Source organism: Notechis scutatus, chromosome Z, assembly GCF_049901735.1.
Source record: "Notechis scutatus isolate UNSWTSFEM ecotype Mainland chromosome Z, rNotScu1.2, whole genome shotgun sequence".
NCBI classification, from domain to species: Eukaryota; Metazoa; Chordata; class Lepidosauria; order Squamata; family Elapidae; genus Notechis; species Notechis scutatus.
Window position 1 is genome coordinate 65,571,355 of NC_142025.1, and position 25,655 is coordinate 65,597,009.

Genomic DNA, 25,655 nt, shown 5'->3' on the forward strand with positions numbered 1-25,655 from the left:
ATTTATTTATTTATTTTTATTTATTTGATTTGCCAATTGTTTACAAGATAATAAGTATAAGCGTATACATAGTTGTGAATACATGAAATGGGTACATATAAGAAAAATAAAAGAATAAGAGAAACAATAGGACAGGGACGGTAGGCACGTTGCTGCGCTTATGCACGCCCCTACAGACCTCTTAGGAAGGGGGTGAGGTCAATAGTAGACAGTCTAAGGTTAAAGTTTTTGGGGTTTGGGGAAGAGACTACAGAATCGGGTAGAGTATTCCAGACGTTGACCACTCTGTTGCTGAAGTCGTATTTCCTGCAATCAAGTTTGGTGCGGTTTACTTTGAGTTTGTATCTATTGTGTGCTCTTGTGTTGTTATGGTTGAAGCTGAAGTATTCATTGACAGGTAGGACATTGCAATGTATGATTTTATATACCATGCTTAAGTCAGACCGTAGACGGCGTAATTCAAGGTTTTCTAGTTCTAGAATTTCAAGTCTGGTGGCATAAGGTATTCTACAATGAGTAGAAGAGTGGAGAACTCTCCTTGTGAAATATTTCTGGACTTTCTCAATTGTGCTAATATCAGATACGTAATGAGGGTTCCAGACTGATGAATTGTATTCGAGTATTGGTCTAGCAAATCTTTTGTATGCTCTGGTTAGTAGTGTGATATTACCAGAGAAAAAGCTACGTAGGATAAGGTTAACAACTCTTAATGCCTTTTTGGCTATGTAGTTGCAGTGGGCTCTAGCACTTAGATCATTAGAGGTGAGTATTCCAAGGTCCTTTACAGAGCTTGGGTCATCAACAAGTTCTTGACTATTCAGCTTGTATTTTATTTTCTGATTTTTTTGCCAATATGTAAGACAGAGCATTTATTTGTTGAGATTTGAAGTTGCCATTTGTTTGACCATTCAGATACATAGTCGAGATCTTTTTGAAGGGTAGCAGTATTGTCTCTGGTATTGAACAGCTTTACATCATCAGCGAAAAGAACGCAATTGCTCTTAATATGATCGCAGAGGTCATTTATGTAGAGTATGAAGAGAGTTGGTCCTAGAACACTGCCCTGGGGGACACCACTATTGACAGGTACTGGATTTGATAGGACGCTCCCGATTTTGACCATTTGTTGTCTGTTTGACAGGAATGCTTCTATCCAGTTATTCAGTTGTCCAGAGATACTATAGGATTTTATTTTTAGGAGTAGTTTGTCGTGTACCACTGAATCCAAAGGCTTTACAGAAGTCTATGTAGATTGCGTCTATTGCTTTGCCCTGGTCGAGTTGTGTCGTCCATATGTTTTTGCAGTGTAAGAGTTGCAGATTACAGGATAGTTTTTTTCTGAAACCAAATTGTTTATTGGAGAGTAGGTTGTTTGTCTCTAAGTGGAGGATAATGGATTGGTTAATAATTGATTCCATGACTTTACAGGTGATGCAGCATAAGGAGATTGGCCTGTAATTTTCAACTAGGCTTGGGTCTCCCTTTTTGAAGATGGGGATGACTGTGGCTTGTGACCATAGGTTAGGCAAGGAGCTGGTTCTGAAAGATTTTTCAAAGATTATGCTTAGAGGTTTGGCTATGGCAGTGGATAGCTTTCTTAAGAAGTAGGCACATATTCCATCCGGTCCAATAGATAGAGATGGTTTTAGATTGCGTAGTGATTTTTCAACATTGTCTTCTGTGAAATCGATATGTATTAGATCATTGTTGTTATCTGTGGTACGGCTAGGAAATACTGGGCATGATCCATTGCTGTTTACAAATACTGAGCCGAAGAATGTGTTAAAGATGTTGGATTTAATGGTGTCATCGTTGCAGTCTTTACCATCAGGTCCTATCAAGGGAGGGATGGACCTTGAGTCTTTTAGTTTGTTGTTTACAAAATTGTAAAAAGCACAGGTGGAATTGGTGCTTAGAAGGTTTTCCTCTTGTTTAATGTGATAATTGGTGCATTCGGTCTTTATCTGGTGGCATAAATTTTTGTATCGGTTTTTGAAATTGGTAACGTGACCAGATTTGTTTTTCCGCCAGAGTGATCTCTTTTTGGATTGAAGTTTCCTTATTGATATGGGTAATCTGCTTTTTTGTTTTGTTTTGGGAGTTGTTGTTGGAACATATAGTTTGATGACTCTTTTGACTTCAAGTAAAAATATGTTGTAATGGTCTTCAACAGTATTGCATCCAGTGAATAGAGATTGCCAATCAAGGGATGAGAGATCGTTGTCTATAAGATCATAGTTGCCTTTTTTGAAGTTACAATTGGGGATTACATCATTGTGGTGATTTTTGTGTGGACGTATGTTGAGACTAAAGTCAATCATATTGTGGTCACTACTGGAAAAGGGTTCTTTAGTTTGTATTCCGTAAATTAAATTCAAACTATTGCAGAAGATGAGATCGAGGCAGTTGTTTAGTCTAGTGTTGTTGGTTACTAGTTGTTCCAGTCCCAGATTTGTAATAGCATTATAGAAGGTTGTGTGTATGATTTCAGTTGTGCAGTCATTTAGGGTCCAGTCAATATGAGGTAGATTGAAATCACCAAGAAGGATAAAAGGGTATGGGCAGGATGCAGCCCATGTTAGTAATGTATTTAGCTTGTTTACATGTTCGATGTCATAATCAGGTGCTCTGTAACATAGTAAGAATCGAATTGTGATATTTAAGGATAGTTCACAGATGATGGTTTCAGGAAGGGCAAGCTCCTGGGTAACTTGGATATTTTTTAGATGTAAGGATTTTTATAGAATATAGCAACACCACCTCCTCGACGATTTTCACGATCTGATCGGTAAACATGATAGTCTCTTACTGTGGTAATGGAGTCAGGGAGAGATGCATTGAGCCATGTTTCACAGACAAATATAATGTCGAAGTTAGCCATATTTAGGAGGATGAGAAATTCAGGTATTTTATTCACGAGGCTTCTTGCATTGAGTAGTTTGCATTTAAGGCCGGCAGTAGTTGGAATTGAGGTAGTTGGGGGCGTGCGTGCCTAGTCTTGTGTGATGGTGGATCGGTTGAGGTAGGGTTGTGGTTGAGGGTAAAAGCTGAGTATTGGGTTGCGTGGCTTACTTTTGATACAGTCAGCATGGTAGTCAATGTACAGGTCCTTCTCTCCATTGTCTAGACGGTTTTTGAGTTCATTGATTAATTGTTCTAACTGTCAGGAAATTTCTCTTTAGTTTTAGATTGCTTCTCTCCTTGATTGGTTTCTATCCATTGCCTTCAAGTGCTTTGGAGAATATATTGAACTCCTTTTCTTTGTGGCAGCCCCTTAGACATTGGAATACTGCTATCATGTCATCCCTAATGCTTTCACTAGGCTAGCCATACCCAATTCATGGGTATTTCTTTATCATGGGTAGCCACATTATTTCTAATGGCATAGTATATGTTCAGATTGTTATGAAACTAGAACATAGAGGCAGAGTAGATATGAGGCAAAGAAAATGATCCCACATATTTTGTGGGGATGGAAAGTAGTTGAGAAGAGTAGAAAACAAAGTCCTCATACTACATGGCCTGTTTCTCTTAAATTTCCTTTTTTAGGGAGGGCAGGGGGAGATTTCTCTTCATCTGTCTGGAGGGTAACTAACCCAGTCTGTTCCTGCTGGACTCTGGACTCTGGGTGTCAAAATATGTGTAGCCCAAGAGGGTATGAAAATTCAGAGATCAGAGGAAAAACATGCTGGGTAGAAATTAAAGGAAAAAGAAAAAGAAAAAAGAAAATCAAGTAGAAAGATGTGGGCCACAGGCATTTAGGTAAAGAAAACATTTGTTTATGTAATAAATCTTTTTGGAAAAAAAAGAGATCATTTCATTGGCTGTTTTGTAAATTAATCCAATAAATACAAATTTATGCAACTTCCTAATGTTCATAGTTCACCAAAAAGCTTAGCTGTTGGTTTAGAGAGAAATTTCAAATTTGCCTTGCAATGGAAATAAGGGAAATATGATAAAAATCAATTAATTTTTAAAAGTCATTTTAATTGGAAGAGTGAATATTGGTCGGCATATATTGTTGGTTGGTCTTTCTTTTTGTAGCAGCAAAAATCAGCACATCCTTCTCACCATTATCTGCTGTGTCAGGAACACTCATTAGAGCAGACTGTCATTTTTAGTGATTTACAGAACCTTTGCTGTTTTTTTAGAAATGTTTGTCACAAGTAAAGGGGAAAGCAAAATCAACCACACAGTTGCTTGTAAAGTGTAAAGCATCATGGTGGGTTGTAAATAAAATAAACCATATACCACTGTGAACTTAAGATATGCAGTCAGTTGTTGGGGTGGGGGAGAGGGAATACAAGTTCAGCTTATTAATTTATTTTTGTTCCTCAAAAGATCTCAAATTCATTTGTAGTTATTTTACCAATATATCATTGTTATAGGAACATTTACATCAGTGTTAAGGCCACAGTAATCCAATACTGCTTCATAGATTGGAGCCAAAGGAAGAACATTCCTTGTACTTTTATCTGTTTCCATAATGGCTTACAAACCCTCTGCTGATTTGCTATCCATACTGTATACAAAACAAATGTGAGATGTGAGATGATGGCAATAAAGCTTTGTCACTGGGAAGCTCTATATGGCCAGCTACTGTGACTATTCTCAGTAACAACTGGCCATGATCCCAATTTGGCATAACAGCATGAAACCCAAACTGCTGAAGAAAATCTTATGATACAAAGATAATAATATATTTCTAAAGCCTGGAAGAGAAATCATCACTGGCCTTAGGTGTTGCACTGATCTCATGTTTCACAATGGGGAAAATGTCCACGAGAAGCAAAATAAGTTGTTACAGTGCCCAAATCCTATGAATCAGTTTTTCATTCCTCAAATGAGATTTCTGCTTTTGTCAATCATCCTCAGAGTGCTTTAGAAATGACTTTAGAATTGACTGTGGTTTTATTTCTAGGTTCACTTTACTGCTGCAAGTTGACAGAAGTGTGCTGTTTATATTTACTCTGAAACTTCTCTCTATGTCCCTTCTTCAGTGGTGGTTCTTCAGTGATTCAAATAATTTAACAACTGGTTCTCTGCCCTAATGATTTCTTCCAACAACCAGTTCACCAAACTGCTCAGAAAGTTAACAAACGTTCTCCCGAAGTGGTGTGAACTGGCTGAATCCCTTCTTTATATGGAATTAATTCTCCCATGAGATCTTATTTTGAGATCTAACTACAATGCAAGAATGTTGTTAAGCAAACTTGGTTCGGTGGTGGGTGGGATTAAAATAGGTAAACTGATGGGTCTAGGTGATCTGATGTAAATTAATATTAATACACACAAACATATACATTCATTTACACACCCCAAAACAACATAACTCCATCACACTAAACTAAGGTCACCAGAAGTCACTTTTGGTGAAATCCATGTGGTGGTAGTTGTTTCCCCCCACCCCCTGAACAATTCCCAGATACTGAGTTCGAAAACATTCTGTTTCACTTCCTTGAATACACATTCCATGGAGAATTTCACACTCGTCCTAAATACTATTAGCATGCTTGTGGTTTAGCATGAAATACATGTTAACTTCTTAATTCTATGTATACTAACATGTGACCAAAGATATGAAACCTGAAAAATGCATAGTGGACTGTGGACTGTGAAGCTGATAGGAGGAGAAATGTTACTGATTGGCATAGGTTTTGTAATCGTTCCCTAATTTTTGAACAAGGTAGCTGAACATTTTATAGAAAATGTCTCCTGTTTCATTTTGTTTCCAAGAATTGCCACTTAAACCCAATCTAATTTTCATTAGTAACATCACTTTGACTTCCATTTTCCTGAATGCCTCTAAAATAATATGTAGCAGTAATTACTTTTCTATTTTCCATTTACTTTAGCCACTGGCCTCTGATTTATCAACTGTATTTCTGCTAAGAAGTGTTGTTTTCAGAAAAAAGAAAAGAAAGTAAAGAAAAAAGAAAAGAAAAAAGGAAATTCAATTGCTTTAACAACCACAAACCCACTACTCAATTGCTTTGGGTATTATTATTGGGGGAGTGGGGGGATGTGATGTAAGAAACCAAGCATTTAATTAGTAAGCACTTGCTTCCCTGCTAGCAGGACATCAGCTAGTGAGCAAATGGATTAAGCTACTTCTGTTGCCAGATAGGAGACATATTGACAGTTCTGTTTTCATTCTCAGGTGTCTAGTTAAGAGAAACACATGGGTCCAATTCAATCTTGAAAAACGTTATCTTTAGCTTAGAATGATTACAGTTTTGAAACACAATTTTTACACAGTAAACCTAAATTGGGATAGAGAGTTTTTTTTTCTTCCCTTCTCCCTTCTTTTCCAACAGTTTGAAAAGAAGGAATGCAAAATATAAATAGAGCCCATGCTGTTGTTAGCAGATGCATCTTCTGTTAGCTAAATTTCATAAATGCGACCCAAAGAGTAGAAATGGATTAGCATCTTTTCTTCAGCAATTCTAAGACGGGGAATAAAATATTTTCTCTCTTTAAAAATGTAATAATCATTCATATTTTCAAATTGGTTTCTTCAATAATATTTTACAAACTTTGGGAATTAATCATTATATAAAGAAAGCTATAGCAAAGAAAAGACATAGCTTAATTATTCATGTATTAACTGCAACTGAATAGTATTTGCTCAAACCTGAAAAAGTGAAAAGATTCCACAGAAGTGAATGTGATCAGGAAAATATTAGAATGTGCGAAATGAAACAGATTCACACTGGGAATTATTAAAGAAAAGCACAAATTGAATATTATATGATATAGGAGTTATTTTATGAATGATTGGAAAAGAAAAAGGGGGAGTTAGAAATTAAATATATGAATATAGAAATTATATATATATATACATACATACATACATACATACATACATACACACACATACACACACACACAACACACACACACACACACACACAGACATATATAATGAATATAGAGGGAAGGAAGGGATGGATAATGATAAGATATATCATGTAATTTAGTTTAAAATAAGAATGTAATTATTGTTGTTAACGGTAAGGAATTTGTATTAATTATAAATGTTATTATACTGTGATGACCCAGAGTGTAACATAAACATAACAAAATCTAAAATGTGAATAAATGTCCTTTAATGTCTCCAACTTGACCCCACTGTTCCAAAATTCTCAGTTGGAGATAAAAAAGCATTACTCAAAAAATATCTTCAAAAAGAAAGCAGTACAGTCCGAATTTAATGAGCAGAGGAAAATAAAAACCAAACAAACTACAATGATGAAATTTCCACAACGGAATAGGAGAAGTATTTACCAAATTCAAGGAGATAACAAGGCACAGTCTGTTGGAAGGATGCCAACCAAGATAACCTCAAACCAAAATAAAACACGCTTTGTCTCAGGTTTTCTAGAATGGAGTCCAAACTCTTATGCAGTTCTCATACCTGCAGCCCTTAGAAGAGGATCAAGGCCCTCTCCTCCCGAGTAGATCATGTCTCTCCCTTATCCTCTTCTCCCGGGCGTGCCCTAGGATGAATAGGGATGGGCCTGGGTCCTTCTCTGACTGCTCAGCTGGACGGCCCCTCCCAGCCTCCTTCCATTCCCTGTGGGCTGTTCCTCCCCTCCCTCAGAGTCGTCTCTTATCAGGGCCATGATATTGCACAAGATATTTGTATCCAGATGACACACTGTTTAAATGAAAGATGGAATGTTTGTGCAAAAATAAATTTATTTTTTTAAACAAATCATTATATAAAAAAATAGAAAACAAACATTTACCAAAGTTGTTTTTATTAAACATTATAGATTAACCTTGAGTTCTTCCATATAGAATAAAACCTTCTTTCTGAGATGTCAATCAGATTTCTTTTCTCAAAGAATTTTCAATGTTGTTTAGTATCATGAAGAAAAAGTCCCAAACTTGACATCTTTAAGAGTTGTGAATTTATTTGCAATTCTTGTTTCAGTTGTCTAGTAAGAGGGTTCTGTTCATATCATCATAATACAAGTTGGTGTCTAGTTTGTATTGCACTAGAGTTGTTTGTGAAATATTTGTAAAGTTGTCTTTGTGGGTTCATAATTTTTCTATACATAATTAGAATAACTAATTAGAATAACAAAGTTGTAAGGGACATTGGAGGTCTTCTTGTCCATCCCCTTGCTTAGGCAGGAAAACCCTATACCATTTCAGACAAATGACCAATTGCCCCCAATCTCTTCCTAAAAACTTCCAGTGGGGCATTCACAACTTTTTTGGAGGTAAGTTGTTCCACTGATTAATTGTTCTAATTGTCAGGAATTTCTTTAGGTCTAGATTGCTTCTCTTCTTGATTAATTTCCATCCATTGCTTCTTGTCCTACCCTCAGGTGTTTTGGAGAATAGCTTGACTCCCTCTTCTTTGTGGCAGCCCTGAGACATTGGAACACTGCTATCATGTTACTCCTAGTCCTTCTTTTCATTAAACCTAGACATACCCCTATTCCAGCAACCATTCTTTATATGTTTTAGCGTCCAGACTTTGTTTCTCTGTTCTGCACTCTTTCCTAGAGTCTCAATATCTACATTGTGGTGACCAAAACTGGATGCAGTATTCTAAGTTTTAGCCTTAAAGCAGTATTTAATACTTCACATGATCTTGATTTTATCCCTCTGTTAATACAGCCTAAAACTGTGTTGGGTTTTTTTTAGCAGCTGCTGCATAATGCTGCTCATATTTAAATGATTGTCCACTTCAAGATGCCGATTGCAGTTACTACTTACTATTGAGCAAGTACCACCTATATTGTATCTGTGTGTTTGCCTTTTCTTGCCGCTAAATGTAGAACCTTTACTTTTTCACCATTGAATTTCATTTTGTTGGATAGCGCCCAATGTTCAAGTCTATTAACTGCTATTCCTGCAATTAGAGTTCTTTTGCAGGAATAGTCACTTCTGCTATTCCTGCAAAGCTAAATAACAGTCTGTTAACTGCTATTCCTGTCTGTTAGCTGCTATTTCATGCCAGGTGTTGCCTGCAAATCGATGAGTTTCCATCCTGTCTGCTTGTCTCAATCATTGATAAAGATGTCAAAGAGTACTGGGCTAAAAGCAGAGCTTTGGGGTACCTACAAGCATATCTCCCTCCATGTAGATGCAGTTCCATTGAGGACTATACACTGAGAGTGCAGTTGGTCAGCCAAAGTTATGAAACCATCTGGTGTTGATGCTGTCTAACCAACATTTTTCTATCTCATCAAGTAGTAGGTTGTGGTCCACTTTGTCAAATGCCTTACTGAAGACCAAGTAAATTATAACTCCACAGCATTCCTCTGCTCCACTAATTTTGACACTTTATCAAAGAATGCAATAAGATTTGTCTGGCATGATCTTTTTTGGACAAACCCATGTGTGCTTTTGGATTACCTCTATGTGTTTGCTAATTTTAAGGTTACCTCTATGTGTTCAGATTTAATTTGTTGTTTGATAATCTTTTCCAGAATTTTCCCAGGTATTCAGGTCAGGTTGATAGTCTGCTTAGTTTCCTGACGTATTGTTTTTTGCTTTTTTTTTTTTTTTGAAGATGGGAACTATCAGCTCTTTTCCAGTCCTCTAGTAATGTTCCGGTGCTCTAGATCTTTGAAAGATGCTGGATAGTCGAATGATTTTGAAATCACACCTGCCAGTTGTGGCAGACCAGTTGTAATCCATTTGGTCTTGTGTGATTTGAACTTGTCTATGATGGGCAGGTGCCCACTTACCATTCTTTCCTATTTTGAACTTGTATTCCTAATCTGTTTTTATGGTATTTTTTTGATAGGTTTGACTGTTTTTCCCTTTTATTTCACGGATGGGTGCAGAAAACAAGTTCAGCAGATCTGCTTACTCCCTATTGTTTGTACTTTTTGTTCTCCCACTAATGGACCAATTGTTTCCTGACTTTTTCTTTTTTTTAAAATATGAAAAAGCTTTTGGGGGTGATATTTTACTTTTGTCACAAACTTGGTTCATTTTGAGCTTTAGCTTTCCTCACTCCATCTTTGCAGGCTCGTTATTTGCTGATATTCTACCACCTTAGTTATGTGTGCCCCTTTTTCCACTTTTTTATACTTGCCCTTTTTGTCTTTTGTCTAATTGCACCTCTTGCTTTTATATCATCTATATGTTTAGTAAAATTTGATTTACAAAATCAGTTATTTTCTGTAGAGACTTTTCAAAGGCTTTCCTAATAATAAACTTAAGCTCAGGTTTAAGCATCTTCATAGCTCTCTCTAGTGGTCAAATATATATTTTATTTAATTATTTTTCTTGCCAGAGTTCATAAAAATCAGGGATTTCAACCATCCACAACAAAGCAACCCAGAGCTACACATTATGAAGATAATAAAATCAAATTGCTATATTTTTATCTTTACTTACACTTCTCCAACAAAATTAAGAAAAAATTATTGTTTCCTTTAACAATAAAGAAATCTCAAAATGGCACAGAGCTTCACAAAAAGAGAAACCGGTTATGATTAAAGGGGCTAATAAAGATAATAGTCTCATAAATTATTAAGAAATGAAAGGCACAACTTATTGTATGTTTGAGAAGTAAATTCCAAAAGGACTATTTTTCCAATGATGCTCCCCAAGTTGTTGGCTCACCAGAAGAGTCATATAAATCACATAAATCACCTGCAGTTTGTAAGTGAGTTAGAAGTCAATGCTTCTATTTTAGTTGCAACAGAGTTAGCTGCTAGTATGTTTACGTTTTCTCATTTTTGTTTTTTAGTTTTGTATTTTTAAGGATAAGTGGTCAGACTGGTCCAAAATTTCAACAAGCAGGTTATGACTCAGTTGCAGCTGCTGTTTCTGGACTCTTGCATGTCACAGGGCCTGGAGGTATGTTTCTGTAAGTAAATAAAATCCTGCTGTTAAAACTGAAAACTTCACTGGCACATATGATAAGGCATGTAATAATGAGCAGAATTAATAAAGTTAGAAATAAAATCAGTGAAATATATAGTAACTGAGCTTATATATTAGCTAGTTTCAATTACATGAGAAGTTGTCATTATTGAATTGCTTTCAGATTATCAACAATCTGTAAGATTTTTTGCTACTAAGAAAAATGCTTTGTTAGCTATAGAATTATTGCCAACTTGTTCGTATAATCATTTTTGATTCCTGAATTTTCTCCACATATAGAGCAAACTATATTTGTTAGCCAGTTTGAATTAATTTATGACAGCATACAGTATATTCACCACCTATTTCTAACAGAAGAAAAATAGTTATCAGCAAATAAGAACATGGAGACAGTAAAATAGTACATTTTTAAATACAGGTATAGTCCTTAAGGTACAGCCCTAATGCAGTATGCCCAAGTTAGGGTTGTAAGTGTCAAAACTGTCATCACATGGACTCATTTTTATGATATTTTAAATCACATTTATTAAGTGAATAAATCAGGTCATTAAATCAATGAGGAGTCATATTTGCTGCTTGCTTCAGTTCATTAACGACCTCCACAATAGTTAGGTGAACCTAGAGGCTTGAGAATTTGCAGGGCTGACCAGCATGAAACCTCCTGCCTGATGATATTTCCAACATTTAGCTGATTTATCTTTAAACATCTTTGCCAGTCTTGCTTGGTGTGAAGTGCCATCTATAGAACATCTTATATAGATTTTCTTTATAAGCAGTTGACATTGTTAATTTATAATTTCTCTCCCACAGTTTCTGCCATTTGTCTAATTTATGGCATAATCAAAAAAATTTTGCCCATGCTATCATTGTCTCTTTCACCTGTTCTTCCATTTTAATTCCCAATAGATAACTATACAATTTTTTAAATAGGTTTTTTCTTCTGTTCCTGTTAATGCCTTATCCAGTTCTGTCAACTCTTTATAAAAACCATCTAGTTTAGCATCTTTTTCATACCTAGATTGTATTTGCATATGAATACCAAACCATATCAACCCCTTTCTCTTTTGAATTCTTGTTTGGTTTGACTCACCTTTTCATTCAAAATATCTTTATATCTAAGAATATTTCCCATATTGATAATATTTTGATGAATAAGTGCTTCCATTGTCAAAAGCCAGACTGGTATCTTTAAGTAGTTTGTTCTCTGAATTTTCTCCATGCTAGTGCTAATAATAATGCATTTCTTATTTACTGCCTTTGAAAGTAATCATGTATCTTATTTTTCCCATACCATAAAAAGGCATGCCAACCCAATTGTAACATGTGCTCCTCCAGAGTCAATAACCTTGTATTCCTCGGTACAATCCATTCTCATCCATGTTAAGCCTATAATATAATTCCCAGTTAGGTAATCCAAACCCTCCTCGTTCTAGCATCCTGTAACATTTTTAAGTTGATTCTTGCTTTTTCCTTTGCCAAATGTATTTTAGTATTATTTTGTTAAGGTCTTCAAAATACTTTTTCTCCAATTTTATCTTGCTTTGCATTGTAATGAGTCTATCTCATATATTGGTTTCATCTTTTAAGTTGCATTACTGAAATAAATGAACTTTGCTTACGATATTCTAATTTTTTGAGTTTCACCTGTAGTTACTGCTCATGTAATGATTGAAATTTGCACTGGCAACCTTTGTTAGGGAAAAAGCAATGCAGATATACCCCTGACATACAATGAATCACCTGCAATTCTTAAGCATGACATCATATAACACAATTTGTGAGTTTGTGTCAGCTTTCCATTGACTTCCTTTGTTGGAAGCCAACTGTGAAGGTGACAAATAATTATCATGTAACATGGGATCCTGTGACCATTGTAAATGCATATTGATTGTCAAGGGCCCAAATTGTGAGAACAATAAACTAATAGAAAAGCTTGCCCTCGGAAGTTGTGGGAGCGTCATCACTTGAGACTTTCAAGAAGAGATTGGACTGTCATTTATCAGAAATGGTGTAGGGTCTCCGCTTGGGCAGGGGTTGACAGATGACTTTCAAGGTCCCTTCCAATTGATTATCTGTTGATTTGCGATCATGTGACTACGGGGGCAAGGTCCCCATTGCAATGGCCAGAAGTTTGAATACTAATTGTAAATCTACTTTTTCAGGAACATTGTAAATTTCAGCTAGAAGCTGAACAAGGCAATAATTAACATAGAACTACCTCTAATCCAGCTGATGACATGAATGGATGAGTGAGGAATGAGATGATATTACCAAACAAGTAACTGAATCATTCAGACTTTCAAGAATAAATGAGAACATGACTGGTATTTAGAAATAAATTTGTTTCACATACACAATTAAAGGATAAGTTTATTCTTCTTTACACTTGGTAGAATTATAATTTTGATTGTTTATAAGGAGTTTGAGAGAAATAGTGAATAATACTTGAATAATGAATATTCTCATATAGAAATATATCAATTTACAGTTAATGTATTGGAAGGAAGGAAAAAATGAAGAATGTTGTGATTGGATGGAGTTAAAGGATCGTTGGAAATAAAAGTGAGAAGTTTACAAAGAAAAAAAATGAAACAGTATATGGATGTGTATATGGAAGCTATTTCCTCCAATGACAGAAATTTTAGTTAATGGTATAGGTCCAGATGGTGAACCTATGGCACACATGCCACAGGTGGCATGCAGAGCCATTTGTGTGGGCACGTGAGCCTCAGCTAAACTTACTTCACAGCGAAGATGTGCCTCCCCAGAGGCTTGAGGGGAAGCTCTGCAGGCTGGAGGCTGAAAAACAGGCCCATTCGTCATTTTCTGGTATTTCCGGAAATACAGGAAGTGACAAAACAGGCCCATTTTCAGCTTCCAAAGGCTGCAGAGGCTTCCTCGAGCACTCTCTGGGAGGCTCGAAAAAGGCCTCAAATGGGCTGAAAAATCAGTTGGGAGGCCCACGCATGCCAGTACGTAAAGGGGCGAAGCTGGGGGAATTACACCGCGCTTGTGCAGGGGGCGTGGGGGGCCCTATGCACATTGCCTTTTGGGTGCTGGCATGTGAGTGCATGTGTGCAAGCACAGGAGCCCAAAAAAGGTTACCCATCACTGGTATAGGTGAAAAGTAGTTTTAGATATGCTTCCTTTTATTATCTGATGCCTTTAATTTCTTCGGTTGACTTTTACTCCATTTCTGTGCTTTGCATAATATTGCTTACTGTTAAAGGAATGATGTGATGGATATGTAAGTGTGTATATATTGCACATGTTTTCATTTAGTTATTTGTTTGCTTGCAAAGCTTTGATACACATTTGAATAAAGATTAAAGCCAAAGCAGTAGGACCTATATTGCCTGAGTAAGAAAAATGGTGGCACATATACAGAGAGAGATAAATCAAGGGCAAACAACTAACAGTATCTAAATCTGTTCTCTCCCCCCACTCCAATTTTTAAATTTCTTAAAGTTACAGAAGTATAATTCTATTACATAAGATTATTATAATTCAGTCATTAATTCAGTATTACTTTATGTGGTTTCAGATATTTATATAGTATCATTTTAATGGCTTTATTAATTTTGCTTAATTATTATAGCCACTATAACTGAAGCAGATTTTTTTTTTTGTCTGACATTTGGTCCTTTAGAATAAGTCGGGAATGTATCCCAAATGTGCCTGAATGCTGGAAGCAATTTTCAAAATAACCCTAAGTGACTGTTTCATTAGCAGACAGGGCTGAAATTAATAAGAAATTGGCTTCTGAACTGACATGCTAGATAATGAACTGGGTGTCGATGATGACATTAAATACAGGCAGCCTTTTTCTGCAATGTATTTGGTTTAATCTCATGTTCTTAAAGTGTCTAATGAATCTTGAAACAATTTGTTGGCTTAGGAAGTAATCCATATTTTCAGTAGGACTGACTCTTAGGATTGAAACCATGCAGATATATTCAATACCTTCTTATTGGGTTTTCTTTTTTGCATTGTTCTGCTATCTTACATCTTCTCATTATAGAAATAGGGTTTATAAACTCTATTTTGATGGTATATGCTATCCCATATAAGCAAGTTATGATTTAAGAGGTTTTTCCTACAAGTATCCCATTGAAGAAAGTATTCTATGTGATTTGAATGTTATTTCTAGCCTACTGAGCATAGAATTGCAGATAATTTACAGAGCATTATTATTCAAATCAATATATTCCGGCACATCACTGATTAATTTAATGAAGTTTGAGAATATGACAAAGAAAGCCCTAAACTTTGCAATAGTTGAACCTGCATAATACTTGCGATTGGAGATTGATGACAGCACTTGGCATCTTTGGATAGATTTTAGTGTTGATATCAGCCATGGACCCCTTATATTTATTTCTGGTCCAACACGTCCAAGAGGCTGCTTACAACAGGTTCTTATTTTTCATATGAACTGATTTAGCATCATGTTGAATGTCAGACTGATTGATGAAGGATGGAAACCAGACAATATGGTTTTCAGTGCTTGATATCTATACTTTACAATACTTTCCAATGAAAAAAATACCATAGAGTCCCAAATAGCAATGAGTCAAAAATGTGATATCACCTCTAGTCAGTTTATCCTCTGCAATTAATTGAGATATTCTGGGATGACTAACATTAAGAAATTATACATCCATAGTGTAACAGATTTGATAAATAGCAGTAGCACTTAGACTTATATACCGCCATAGTGCTTTACAGCCCTCTCTAAACAGTTTACAGAGTCAACATATTGCACCCAACAATTTGGGTCCACATTTTACCAACCTTGGAAGGATGGAAGGTTGAGTCAACCTTGAACTGCCAATTGCTGGCAATCATCAGTCAGCAGAATTAGCCTGCAATACTGCATTCTTACTGCACCACTATGGCTTTTTGATCTTAAAATATTTTTGCAGAGGTATCTTCCCCGTTCCCAGAAGACAAACAATTCTGGAGTACAGAAAATAGACATTCTTTTCAAATGCAATAGAGTGAATGCATGTTTAATATTTCTTGATCCTTTTCATTTGTATTCTAAAATGACAAAAAATATAGATGATTTTTTCCTGCAAATATCCAGCCAGAGAAGGAATATTATATAACTTTGATGGTTGCTTCTGGAATCTTGAATGTGAATCAGATAAATGCATGCATTTCTCTTCCTAAACAGATATTGTTTATCTAAACAAAGATACCATCTCAACTTAGCTGGTGTGGCGTACTGAGAATTTACCCTTCATAATACAGTAGTTTATTCAGATAGCTTCAGACTTTTTCAACTATTTTAAGTTACCGGGAAATGGTTAAACAGCTAGCTTAATTAATTAATTAATTTAGCAAATGTATATAATTGCTCATATCATGGAATGTGAAGCCTCTTCTAAAAGTTTTACAGTTGCATCATTAGAAGTAGTATTGTCTGATTTATAAGCTTAAAGAAGAAAACATTTTGGGGAATGACAGGTAAGGATACATCAGTTTTGTCATCCTGATATTTTTCTTTCTAGGGCGGTGAGCCAGTTAGGCCAGGAGTAGCTATGACTGACCTTGCTACAGTGATTATATGCATATGGAGCAATTATGGCTGCACTTCTTCAACGACATAAAACAGGGAAAGGAATGCACTTGGATTGCAATCTGCTTTCATCTCAGGTAAAGATTTATTCAATGGTTGAGTAATAATAAACATATTTGAATAGTTTTGTCACATATTAATTTCTATCAGCTTAAAGGTTATTGTATGTATAGGTAGTTTTTAAGACCTTTTGTTGAATGATTGTTTAACGTTACAACAGTGCTGAAAAAGTGGTTATGATGGATCCTCACACTTATGATTGCCTCACACATGGTCAAATATCCAGCTTGTCAACTGGCATGTGTTTTCGCATGATAGTTGGCTGTATTTGGCTCCCCCTTTGTGACCTTCCCAGGGAACTTCTGATTGAGCATGGTTGATGAGGGAAGCTTAATGACCATGTGATTCATTTAATTAGTGATACAATTTATGACTATGGCAAAAAAAATTGTAAGATTGAGCTCAATAATTCATTTGATGACTATGTCTCTTAGCGGTAGAAGCTTTGGTCCTAGTGGTGATCATTCATTGAGGACTACTTGATTTCTTCAGTCCAAATAAGAAGAATGTTGCCACCATAGCACTGAGGACTTTATGGAATTAACATTTCTAAATGTTTATAATATTACCCAAATGATCATATATGAGAATTTGTCCCTAATGATTGTAAGTCTGTCTTCATAATAACAGTATTCAGATATCTTCAGTTGTGGTAAGAAGTCTGAATTGAACTCAAAAAAAGCCATTTAGATTCAGGAAAGTTGAAAATAGGAGGATAGTGACCTCAGCCTTGTGAAATCTTGTATAAAAGTTTAGTGTATATTCTCCCCCATCCAGTTACCTATATATTTTTTGCTTTTATAATTTATGATAAAAATATGAAAAAAAGCTGGCTTAATCCTGGACTTTAAGGTTTTTTGAGTTTTTAGATTTTTGAATCCAGTGGAGCTTTTCCTAAGAAACTGGTAGCAAGTGCCTTTATTTATATGAATGTTATACATACTATACATGTTAAGTATAGACAGTTATAAGCATGTGTAACTTCGTCCCTTTTTCTTTACCACAAATTCCTGTATTTTAAAGATGTTGTATCCAATTTGATACCTTTTCTAAATTTATATAAGAGTAGACTACTTTGTGGTCATAAGTCTATAGATTTATCTTCCAAAATGAAAATTAAAGTAACTTTTAAAAATCCTCATGATTTGGGTTTTAAAAAATGTGAAGTGCGATCACCAAAATCTTGTCACATTTTGATTTTGTGAAGTTAAGGTAACCTATTAGGGAGCATTTTGGATTAAAAATGTTAATCCATAAATTATGTTTTTTTTTTAAAAATGAAGTAAAACAAGTAAAAACAATGCCTTCCTTCCTATTGTTCTGGGTTATACATATTATGAAACTGCAATAAAATATAAATGTAATATTTTATAGTTTAGAAGCCAATGTGCATTTGATTGACAAAATGGACATATAGCATTTCCAACATATAACATTTTAGTTTTCTGAGCAGGCATCCTGTTTGGATGCTTTTAAAAGAAAAGCTACAATGTATGATATTTATAAGCATGTTCACAAAGCGGCATTGTTTCATTTTGGCTTAGCATAAAGTATGAATCTAAATTCTGTAGTCTATGCTTAAACATTATGTATGAAACAGAGTCACTTAGGCCATTAAAACAATCTATAACTTTGCACAAAGCACAAATATTACCTGTATTTCTTAATATTAAAATATAAACCAAATAAGTATTCTAAAAACAGAATCCAAAATATTGCAGGCAATTCAGAGTCCTGTTATTTAGTCCCTGTTGTTTAAAAGCTCTATTCCAGACATTAGTCAGCTTTTTTCATGAATCAACTAAGCTCAGACATCCTTGGATTGTTTGACTCCTTCCTATCCCTTGTTATTTTCCCCAACATGGCTGCTATTTTTAGAATGCTAAAATATATGCTAACATAATTTCAATTTAGGTTCTGTGGGCGTGGCCTAATTTGTGGGTGTGGCTTAGTTGCCATGTGACACAGGTGGCGTGGCTTGTTGACTGGGCATGGCTAGGTGGTCATGTGTGATGGTGGGGCGTGGCTAGGTGATCCTGTGACTGGGGTGGATGTGGCCATGTGACTGGCAAACCAAATATAAGTGGTCCTCGCTAATGGCCAGTTGCTTAGCAAGTGTTCTAATTTTTCGACTGACGTCCACAGAGCTAGTTGACCTGTTTTGGGTAGTTTTGACAGTGATGCATACACAGACACTCACGCACACACACTTATGACCAGTTACAACATCCCACACAGTCTTGTGACTGAGGTTTTCTGTTTTTGCCAGTTTCCAAGTGCTGGGAGCCCTGAGAGAGGGCAAGGTGAGGCCGGCAGATACGAGGAGTGGCAAGGCACAGGCCCAGGCAGCTATGAGGAGCTCAGTGGAGAGGACAAGGCGAAGCCCAGGCAGCTATGAAGAGCTATAGGGAGGGCGGGCACAGGCACGGGCAGCTACGAGGCTGTGTGAGGCGCGGGCAGCTACGAGGAGGGCTGGCGAGGCCCAGGCAACTACGAGGAGCCACGGGAGGGCAAGGCATGGGGCAGCTATGAGGGAGCTACAGGGAGGGGCAAGGCGAGGCCAGGCAGGTACGAGGGGAGCTATGGGGGAAGGCTGCAGAGGGCTGGGCGACGAAGGCCACTCAACATCACTTTTTGCCCTAATAACTAAGTATTTTAAAAAGATATACCAAAACAAAAGGTGTTCATTATGTCATGTCTTAATGCTTAAATAATAAAAAGGTACACAAAACTATATTGTTACAACATTTTAAAATATTAAACAAAAACTATTACTAACAAAACTTTACAGAAAAACAATAAAACTTATTTAAAGTACTAACAAATTGCTTTTCTGAGTCCTGGAGTCCACCCAGTTTTCTTGTGTTTTAATACAAGCATCATCAGCTGTGTGATGTGCCGTAACCACTTATTTACTATAGGAATAGGGTCCCATTCTTGCAGAGGTAAGCCAATTAGACTGATGGTCAGGAGGTTTGTAATTTGGAAACTATATAGGCGTCTTCTGCCCTCTGAACGCTATTATGTTCATCTGCGAAAGCCTCTTTTCCATCTCTGCTGAACTGACTGCAATAGTTTTAATAATATCTCTAGCCTTTTTAATGCTGCAAGGAATTGTACATTTTTCCGGATCTTTTTAGTACATTTTCTATAGAAATCACGTTATAATCATTAATATTGATTTCATAATTGAAAATTTGATCAAATGCAACCAATTGTCCTTCAGCTGCTCTCCATGGAACCACCACTTCTTCAATGTTCCAATAATGTGGCTCCAAATAATTTGAAATTTTAATTGATCAGTGTCTTTAAATTGGCAGCCTGTTTTTAAATGTTCACAATCCATCAATCTTTTCTTCAAATTAATTACATTGCTTTCTATAAGTTTTTCACAAGGAAGTCCCCACAACCGATGATTTTGTATAAAATTTATATTTTTTAAAGGGTTCTAAGTAATTAATTCATCAGCCTTTTTTTCATATGCACCCTTTTCCTATATAAGCATTTCAAATGATCTAATTGATCTTACTGCAAGTTTTTCAGCCTTTATAATGTCTATGTTTCTCGCTTGCAATGCATTAGAAAGAAGAGATAATTCAGTTAGCACATCAACCATCAAGGCCAAATCAGTGAGAAAATACGTGTTTTCAAGATGGGCAGCCATACTGGAGTATTTTTTATTGAACAGAAAAATTGATGTAGTGCTGGATAAGCATGCCACACAGCTAGGGTTGATCTTAAACTACGGGCAGCCCATCTTGGTCCAAAAACTCTACCAATTTTTATAATTTCAATCTCAAGTTGTTCGGAAATTTTGTTAAGTTCAATCAGATTATTCGATTGATGGAAAATAGAATATATTTTATCAATAAAAATTTGAAAATAATTGATTTGCTTTATTTCCCTAATAGAATCATCTAAAACAAGTTGCAGTCGATGGTTTAAACAGTGCCATATTATAATATTTGGAAACTCTTTGGCTATCCTAGTGCTTACCCCAGATTTTCTCCCAAGCATAACACTGGCTCCATCAGAGCAAAATCCAATTAAATGTTTCTCCAGATAGTTCCTATTAAACCCAACTTTATTCAAACTTTCTATAACTGAACAACATATTGTCTCTGCATCTTGTTTATCTAATTCTACTAGTTCAAGGAAAATTGTTGGTGAGAAAACTGGATCCTCAACTTTTAAGTACAGTATAAGAACTGTACTTTGGAAGATATTGTTGAGGCTTTGTTAATTATCAAACAGATTTTGCAAGTTTTCTCAATAATTTTGCTAAATAAATGTTTAAATTGTCTGTTGCAATGAAATCTACTATTGCAACTGCAGTTTTACGTGAATGCAACCCTTGTCCCAAATCTAAACCATTTGTTATTTGTAATTCAATCAGATCTTCTACATATGAAAATGGTCTGCACGTTTGTGCCAGACATACACTGTAGTAAGCACTCTACATGTACTACCCAGATATTTCTCAGTCATCCTCTCCAGTCCTTTACTTATCACATCCTGCTCACATTGTTTCAACTTCTCTGTACAGATGTTGTGAGACTTAGATGAGAAATGTTCCTTCAATTTCTTTCTGAGGGAAGCTTGTTGGACTTTTTACTCCTTCCTGATGTTTTAATTTGGCACTTCTTCCACTCCTTAGCTCTGTGGACATTTTTTTTCTTTGGTCGAAATTTCAAATCTTCCTGCAATACTTTCAACCTATTTTTTCTGTGAAATGTCCAGTCCATCGTATTTTTCCTAAAATTATTGTACTGCTGCAGTGTCCAGCAGCCGAGGAGGTTCCTTCAATGTCTGATTCAGTTGATTCTTCCAGTACCTGATGATGTGCTTGCACTGCTTTCCCCCTGGTTGAGATGTGGATGATATGTTGGCTCTTTTCCTCTGGTTGAGATGTGATAATGTGCTGGCTCTTTCCTCTGGTTGAGATGTGGATAATGTGCTGGCTCTTTCCTCTGGTCACGGTGCGGATGATGCTGGCAACCGCTATCCTCAGACTCCAATGGTTGTGGTTGTGACTCTTTTGGATCTCCTTTTGTTTTCTTGTCAAGAAAGCAGACAAACTCATTTGTCTTTTCATCTTGGTAATATGCTGCAAAAAAAAATTCAACAACGTAGTGGTTTGGACTTGATTGTTGTTATAAGTTGAGTGGTGAAGGCAGTGGCAAAAAGCGAAAGAAAGCGGGTGAGGACAGAGATCAGTAATATTCAGTTACTTTTAAGAGTCCTGACACTATAGCTAGTTAGTGTTTAAAAGATGTTGTGGAAGAGGAAAAAGTTTCAGCAGACAAGAATGAAAGTGGATTTGAAAATGACAGTCTATAAAAAAGATGTTGCACTGTGTATATAAAAGAATGGCTGATATTTTCATAATTACAATTCATTAATTGAAAAGAAACACTTAAAATGGAAATACTATTAACAAACCAAGGGAGTTTGTTATTTTATGCCAGTAGTGGCACAAATTTTTTCCTAGCCAAGACTACTTACCTGGACCAACAGTCCCTAATGGAATGCTCTCTCTATAGCAGAGAGATAGAAGCCAGGGGAAGCCATGTTTGGTCACTTAACCTTTTTAGAATGCAGCTTAATGTACTGAAGCTTTTTACAGCATTATGCAGATATATATAGTACAAAAAATAATAATAGTACAAAGTTATCTAAGAAGTTAGATTAAGAATGGAATTGATAGGCACATTCACAGAGCAATACTGAACTCTTTTCCGAAATTTATTCCTCAGTTTAAAAAACTGGAATATATATGAATTCAGTATTGGGCTCTGCTAGTGTAGCTATTCAAGAGGATGTAGGGTCAAGGTTAGCAAAAATGGTAAAGCAACATATAGATTTAAATTTTAAAACCAGAAATATTTTTGTTGGTACCCACATAAATAAAGGAAGTACAATATATATTTAATGTTACACGTGTTAACAGCAGCTAGAATTATGTTTGCACAACAGTGGAAAAATGAAGAGATTCCCATAAATGAAAATGAAATTAAAAATTACAATGTGCAGAAATGGATAGAGATAAGAGGTAGAAATTAAGCTGAGAATGATCATTGCTATGTATGAATTAAATACAGAAGGTTGATAATTATAAACATGTTGATATAATTAACAGAATTAGAAATAAGGCAATAGAAAGAAATTTAAATAATTTTTCTGTTACACTGCTGTACTTATTGATACTTATTTTTCCTAATAGGAAAAAGCAAAGCAGAAACATAAGTATCAATATGTAACAGCAGTGTAACAAAAAAAAATTCATTTATGAAATATTTTATAATACTTTATAATATAAGTATAATAGAATTACAGAGATAAGGTGAAGTAAGGATATATTGTTATAGAATAGATTGGTTATTATGAACATTATAAAGTAGATTAAGTAAAAGTGGTGATTTTCTCGCATAAAATGATGTAATATTAGTAAAGTCTAGTAAGTAATAATAGTAATAATATAAATATATATAGTGGATTTATGATATAAGGATTAATGCAAATTGGAAGGGAAAGACTGCAGAGATTGATGCAAAGTGATTTGTACCAACCGACACACTGTAACTAATGATGGTTTTATGTTTTTTTTGTTTATGCTTAAAAAAATAAAAAACTTTTATTTAAAAAAATCCATTTATGTATGCATGCAGGCTTTTATTGCATTGCTGTTATTATATATTGATTTACAGAGAAACATAACTATCAATGTATAACAACAGCACTATAACAACAGTTATATAACAGTTGCCTGTCTCATTTTTGGTAAGTTGCTTTTTATGTATGTATGTATGTATGTATGTATGTATGTATGTATGTATGTATGTATTTATTATTTATTTATTTATTTAGTATTCTGTTTTGGTTTTTATTAATCATAAAAAACAAAACAGATACTAATAAATAATTACATAAATAAAAATTATTTTACTGTTCATCTTGATGTTTGTTTCTCCTTTGCTTTTTCCTATTATATGTATGGGTTTTGTTTTTTTGAATGATAAAACAGTAGACCTACTGAAAACCTGCATGGATACATAAATAGAAACAAATGTTACATTGTTGTTATATTGATACTTGTTTCTTCTTTGCTTTTTCCTAATAGGAAAAAGCAAAGGAGAAACAAACATCAAGATGAATAGTAAAATAATTTTTATTTATGTATTTATTTATTCATTTAGGCATCTGTTTTGTTTTTATGATAAAAACCAAAACAGATACTAAAATAAATAAATAAATAAATAATAAATAAATAATAAATAATAAATAAATAAATAATAATAAATAAATAAATAAATAAATAATTAAATAATTAAATAAATAATAAATAAATAAATAAATAAATAAATAAATAAATAAATAAATAAATAAATAAATAAATAAATAAATAATAAAGTAACTTACCAAAAATGAGGCTGGCGACTTGGCTAGCCAGCTACGCCAGGGTCCTCCTCACTCTTCTTCAAGCTTGCTGCGGCTAGGACAACTGGGTGGCCAGCCCAGGTGTTGGCACTTGACCAGGCTGGTGGCAGCAGTGGCGGCAGGAGAAGGTAGGCGACCGGTGGGTCTTGCTGCCTTTGCCTCCTCACTCACCAATCGGTGGTGGGAAGGCAAGGCAGCAATGGAGGGCTGTGGTGGGTGAGGAAAGATGGCGCCAGCCTAGCCAAGATGGTGGCTGGCCTAGCCAAGATGCTGGCCACCGAGTAGGCAAAGCAGCATCGATGAGGGCAGCAGATGGCCCTGGAGTCAGCACTCAACTGGGGCTGGCGGCAGTGCCAGGAGGAGGTAGTGATCTGGTGGGGCTTGCTGCCTTTGCCTCCTTACTCACCAATCAATGGTGGGAAGGCAAGGCAACAACAATGGAGGCCGCGGGTGAGGGAAGATGGTGCCGGGTGAGGCAGGGAGCGTCGGTGAGGGTGGTGGGTGACCCGGGAGTCGGCACTCGAGCGGGGCTGGTGGCAGCAGATAGGTGACCGGGTTGGAGGAGGTTGCACTTACCGATCTGCGTCTTCGGAGGGCGGGGGTGGCAGTCTGGGTGAAGCAGGCAGTCCGGACAAGGCAGACAGGTGGTCCAGGCAAGGCAGGCAGGCCGTGCAGGCCTGGGATGGCAGGCCAGGCAAGGCAGCGCCTGGGAGGCAGGCTGGGTGGGCGAGGGCGGCTAGTGGTGGCAGCAGCGATGCCCAGGGCTTGTGTTTTCTTTAACATCAGCCGCTGCAGGAGGCAGTCTAGGCAAGGTAGGCAGGCAGGCAGGCCTGGGAGGCAGGCCAACCATGCAAGGGCGGCTAGCAGCAGTGGTGACCAGGGCTCACTCACCCAGCAGGGCGGCAGAAGGCAAGCAGCGATGGCTGGCTCGGCTGCTGCTGCTGCTGCTGGTGTGAGCGATGGCACCGGGCGGGAAAATGTTTGAAGGTAGTGCACATGCGCTAAAAGTAGGGTTGGGGCAGGCATGGGAGAAGGCAGTCAGAAATTATCGCGCATGCGCGTGATGTGCATGCGCAATAATGGCTGACTGGGCTGGGAACTGCGGAGTGGGGCTGGCAGCAGGGGAGAATGCCATTCCCGATTGTTGCGCATGCACGCACTGTCGTGCATGCGCAATAATAAATAACTGGGTCATGAAGGGAGGGGGCAGGCGGGAGAGAATGTGGCAAGGATTGTCAGGCATGCGCAAAAAATGTTGTGCAGTAAAAAAACCCAGTTTTTGGAGCGTAGGAGCGGCAGAGGGGCGGGGCCAGCCAGGGGTCTGTTTTACTGGTTCTAATAACAACTGGTTCTATAGAACTGGTATGAACCGGTAGACTCCCACCCTTGAGTCCAACCCCCCGCACAAGCAGGAGACCCCCTACACCAGTGGTCCCCAACCTTTTTTGTACCAGGGACCAGTTTCAAGCACAAACACTTTTTTCAAGGACGGGCGGGGGGAAGAATCGAGTTTGGTGGTTTTGCTTGCAGACGCTTCATTACCTGACTAGGTAACATCTGATGTTGTTACCTAGTCGGGTAATAAAACGCTGCCAGCAAACCACCAAGTTCAGGGAGCGCCTTGGCCCTGCCTCCCTCAGCTCCATCCTCAGCTGTCTCCCTCCCTCCCTCAGGTGTCTGCCTCGTTCCTCTCTCAGTCGCTCTCTCGCTGCTC

The 25,655-nt window shown here is 36.7% G+C and overlaps 1 protein-coding gene across 1 annotated transcript in view; it reads right to left on the bottom strand.

Moving 5' to 3' along the window:
* The window catches only part of TBX20 (T-box transcription factor 20), an 82,838-nt gene extending 58,114 nt beyond the window's left edge, over nucleotides 1-24,724 (bottom strand). Inside the window, exons 1-3 of the mRNA XM_087947322.1 lie at nucleotides 24,518-24,724; nucleotides 23,538-23,544; nucleotides 21,339-21,611 (exon numbers count right to left, since the gene is read on the bottom strand). Coding sequence (XP_087803448.1) covers nucleotides 21,339-21,611; nucleotides 23,538-23,544; nucleotides 24,518-24,724 — 487 coding nt within the window. The remainder of the gene's footprint in view (nucleotides 1-21,338; nucleotides 21,612-23,537; nucleotides 23,545-24,517) is intronic.
* Nucleotides 24,725-25,655: the final 931 nt, after the last annotated feature.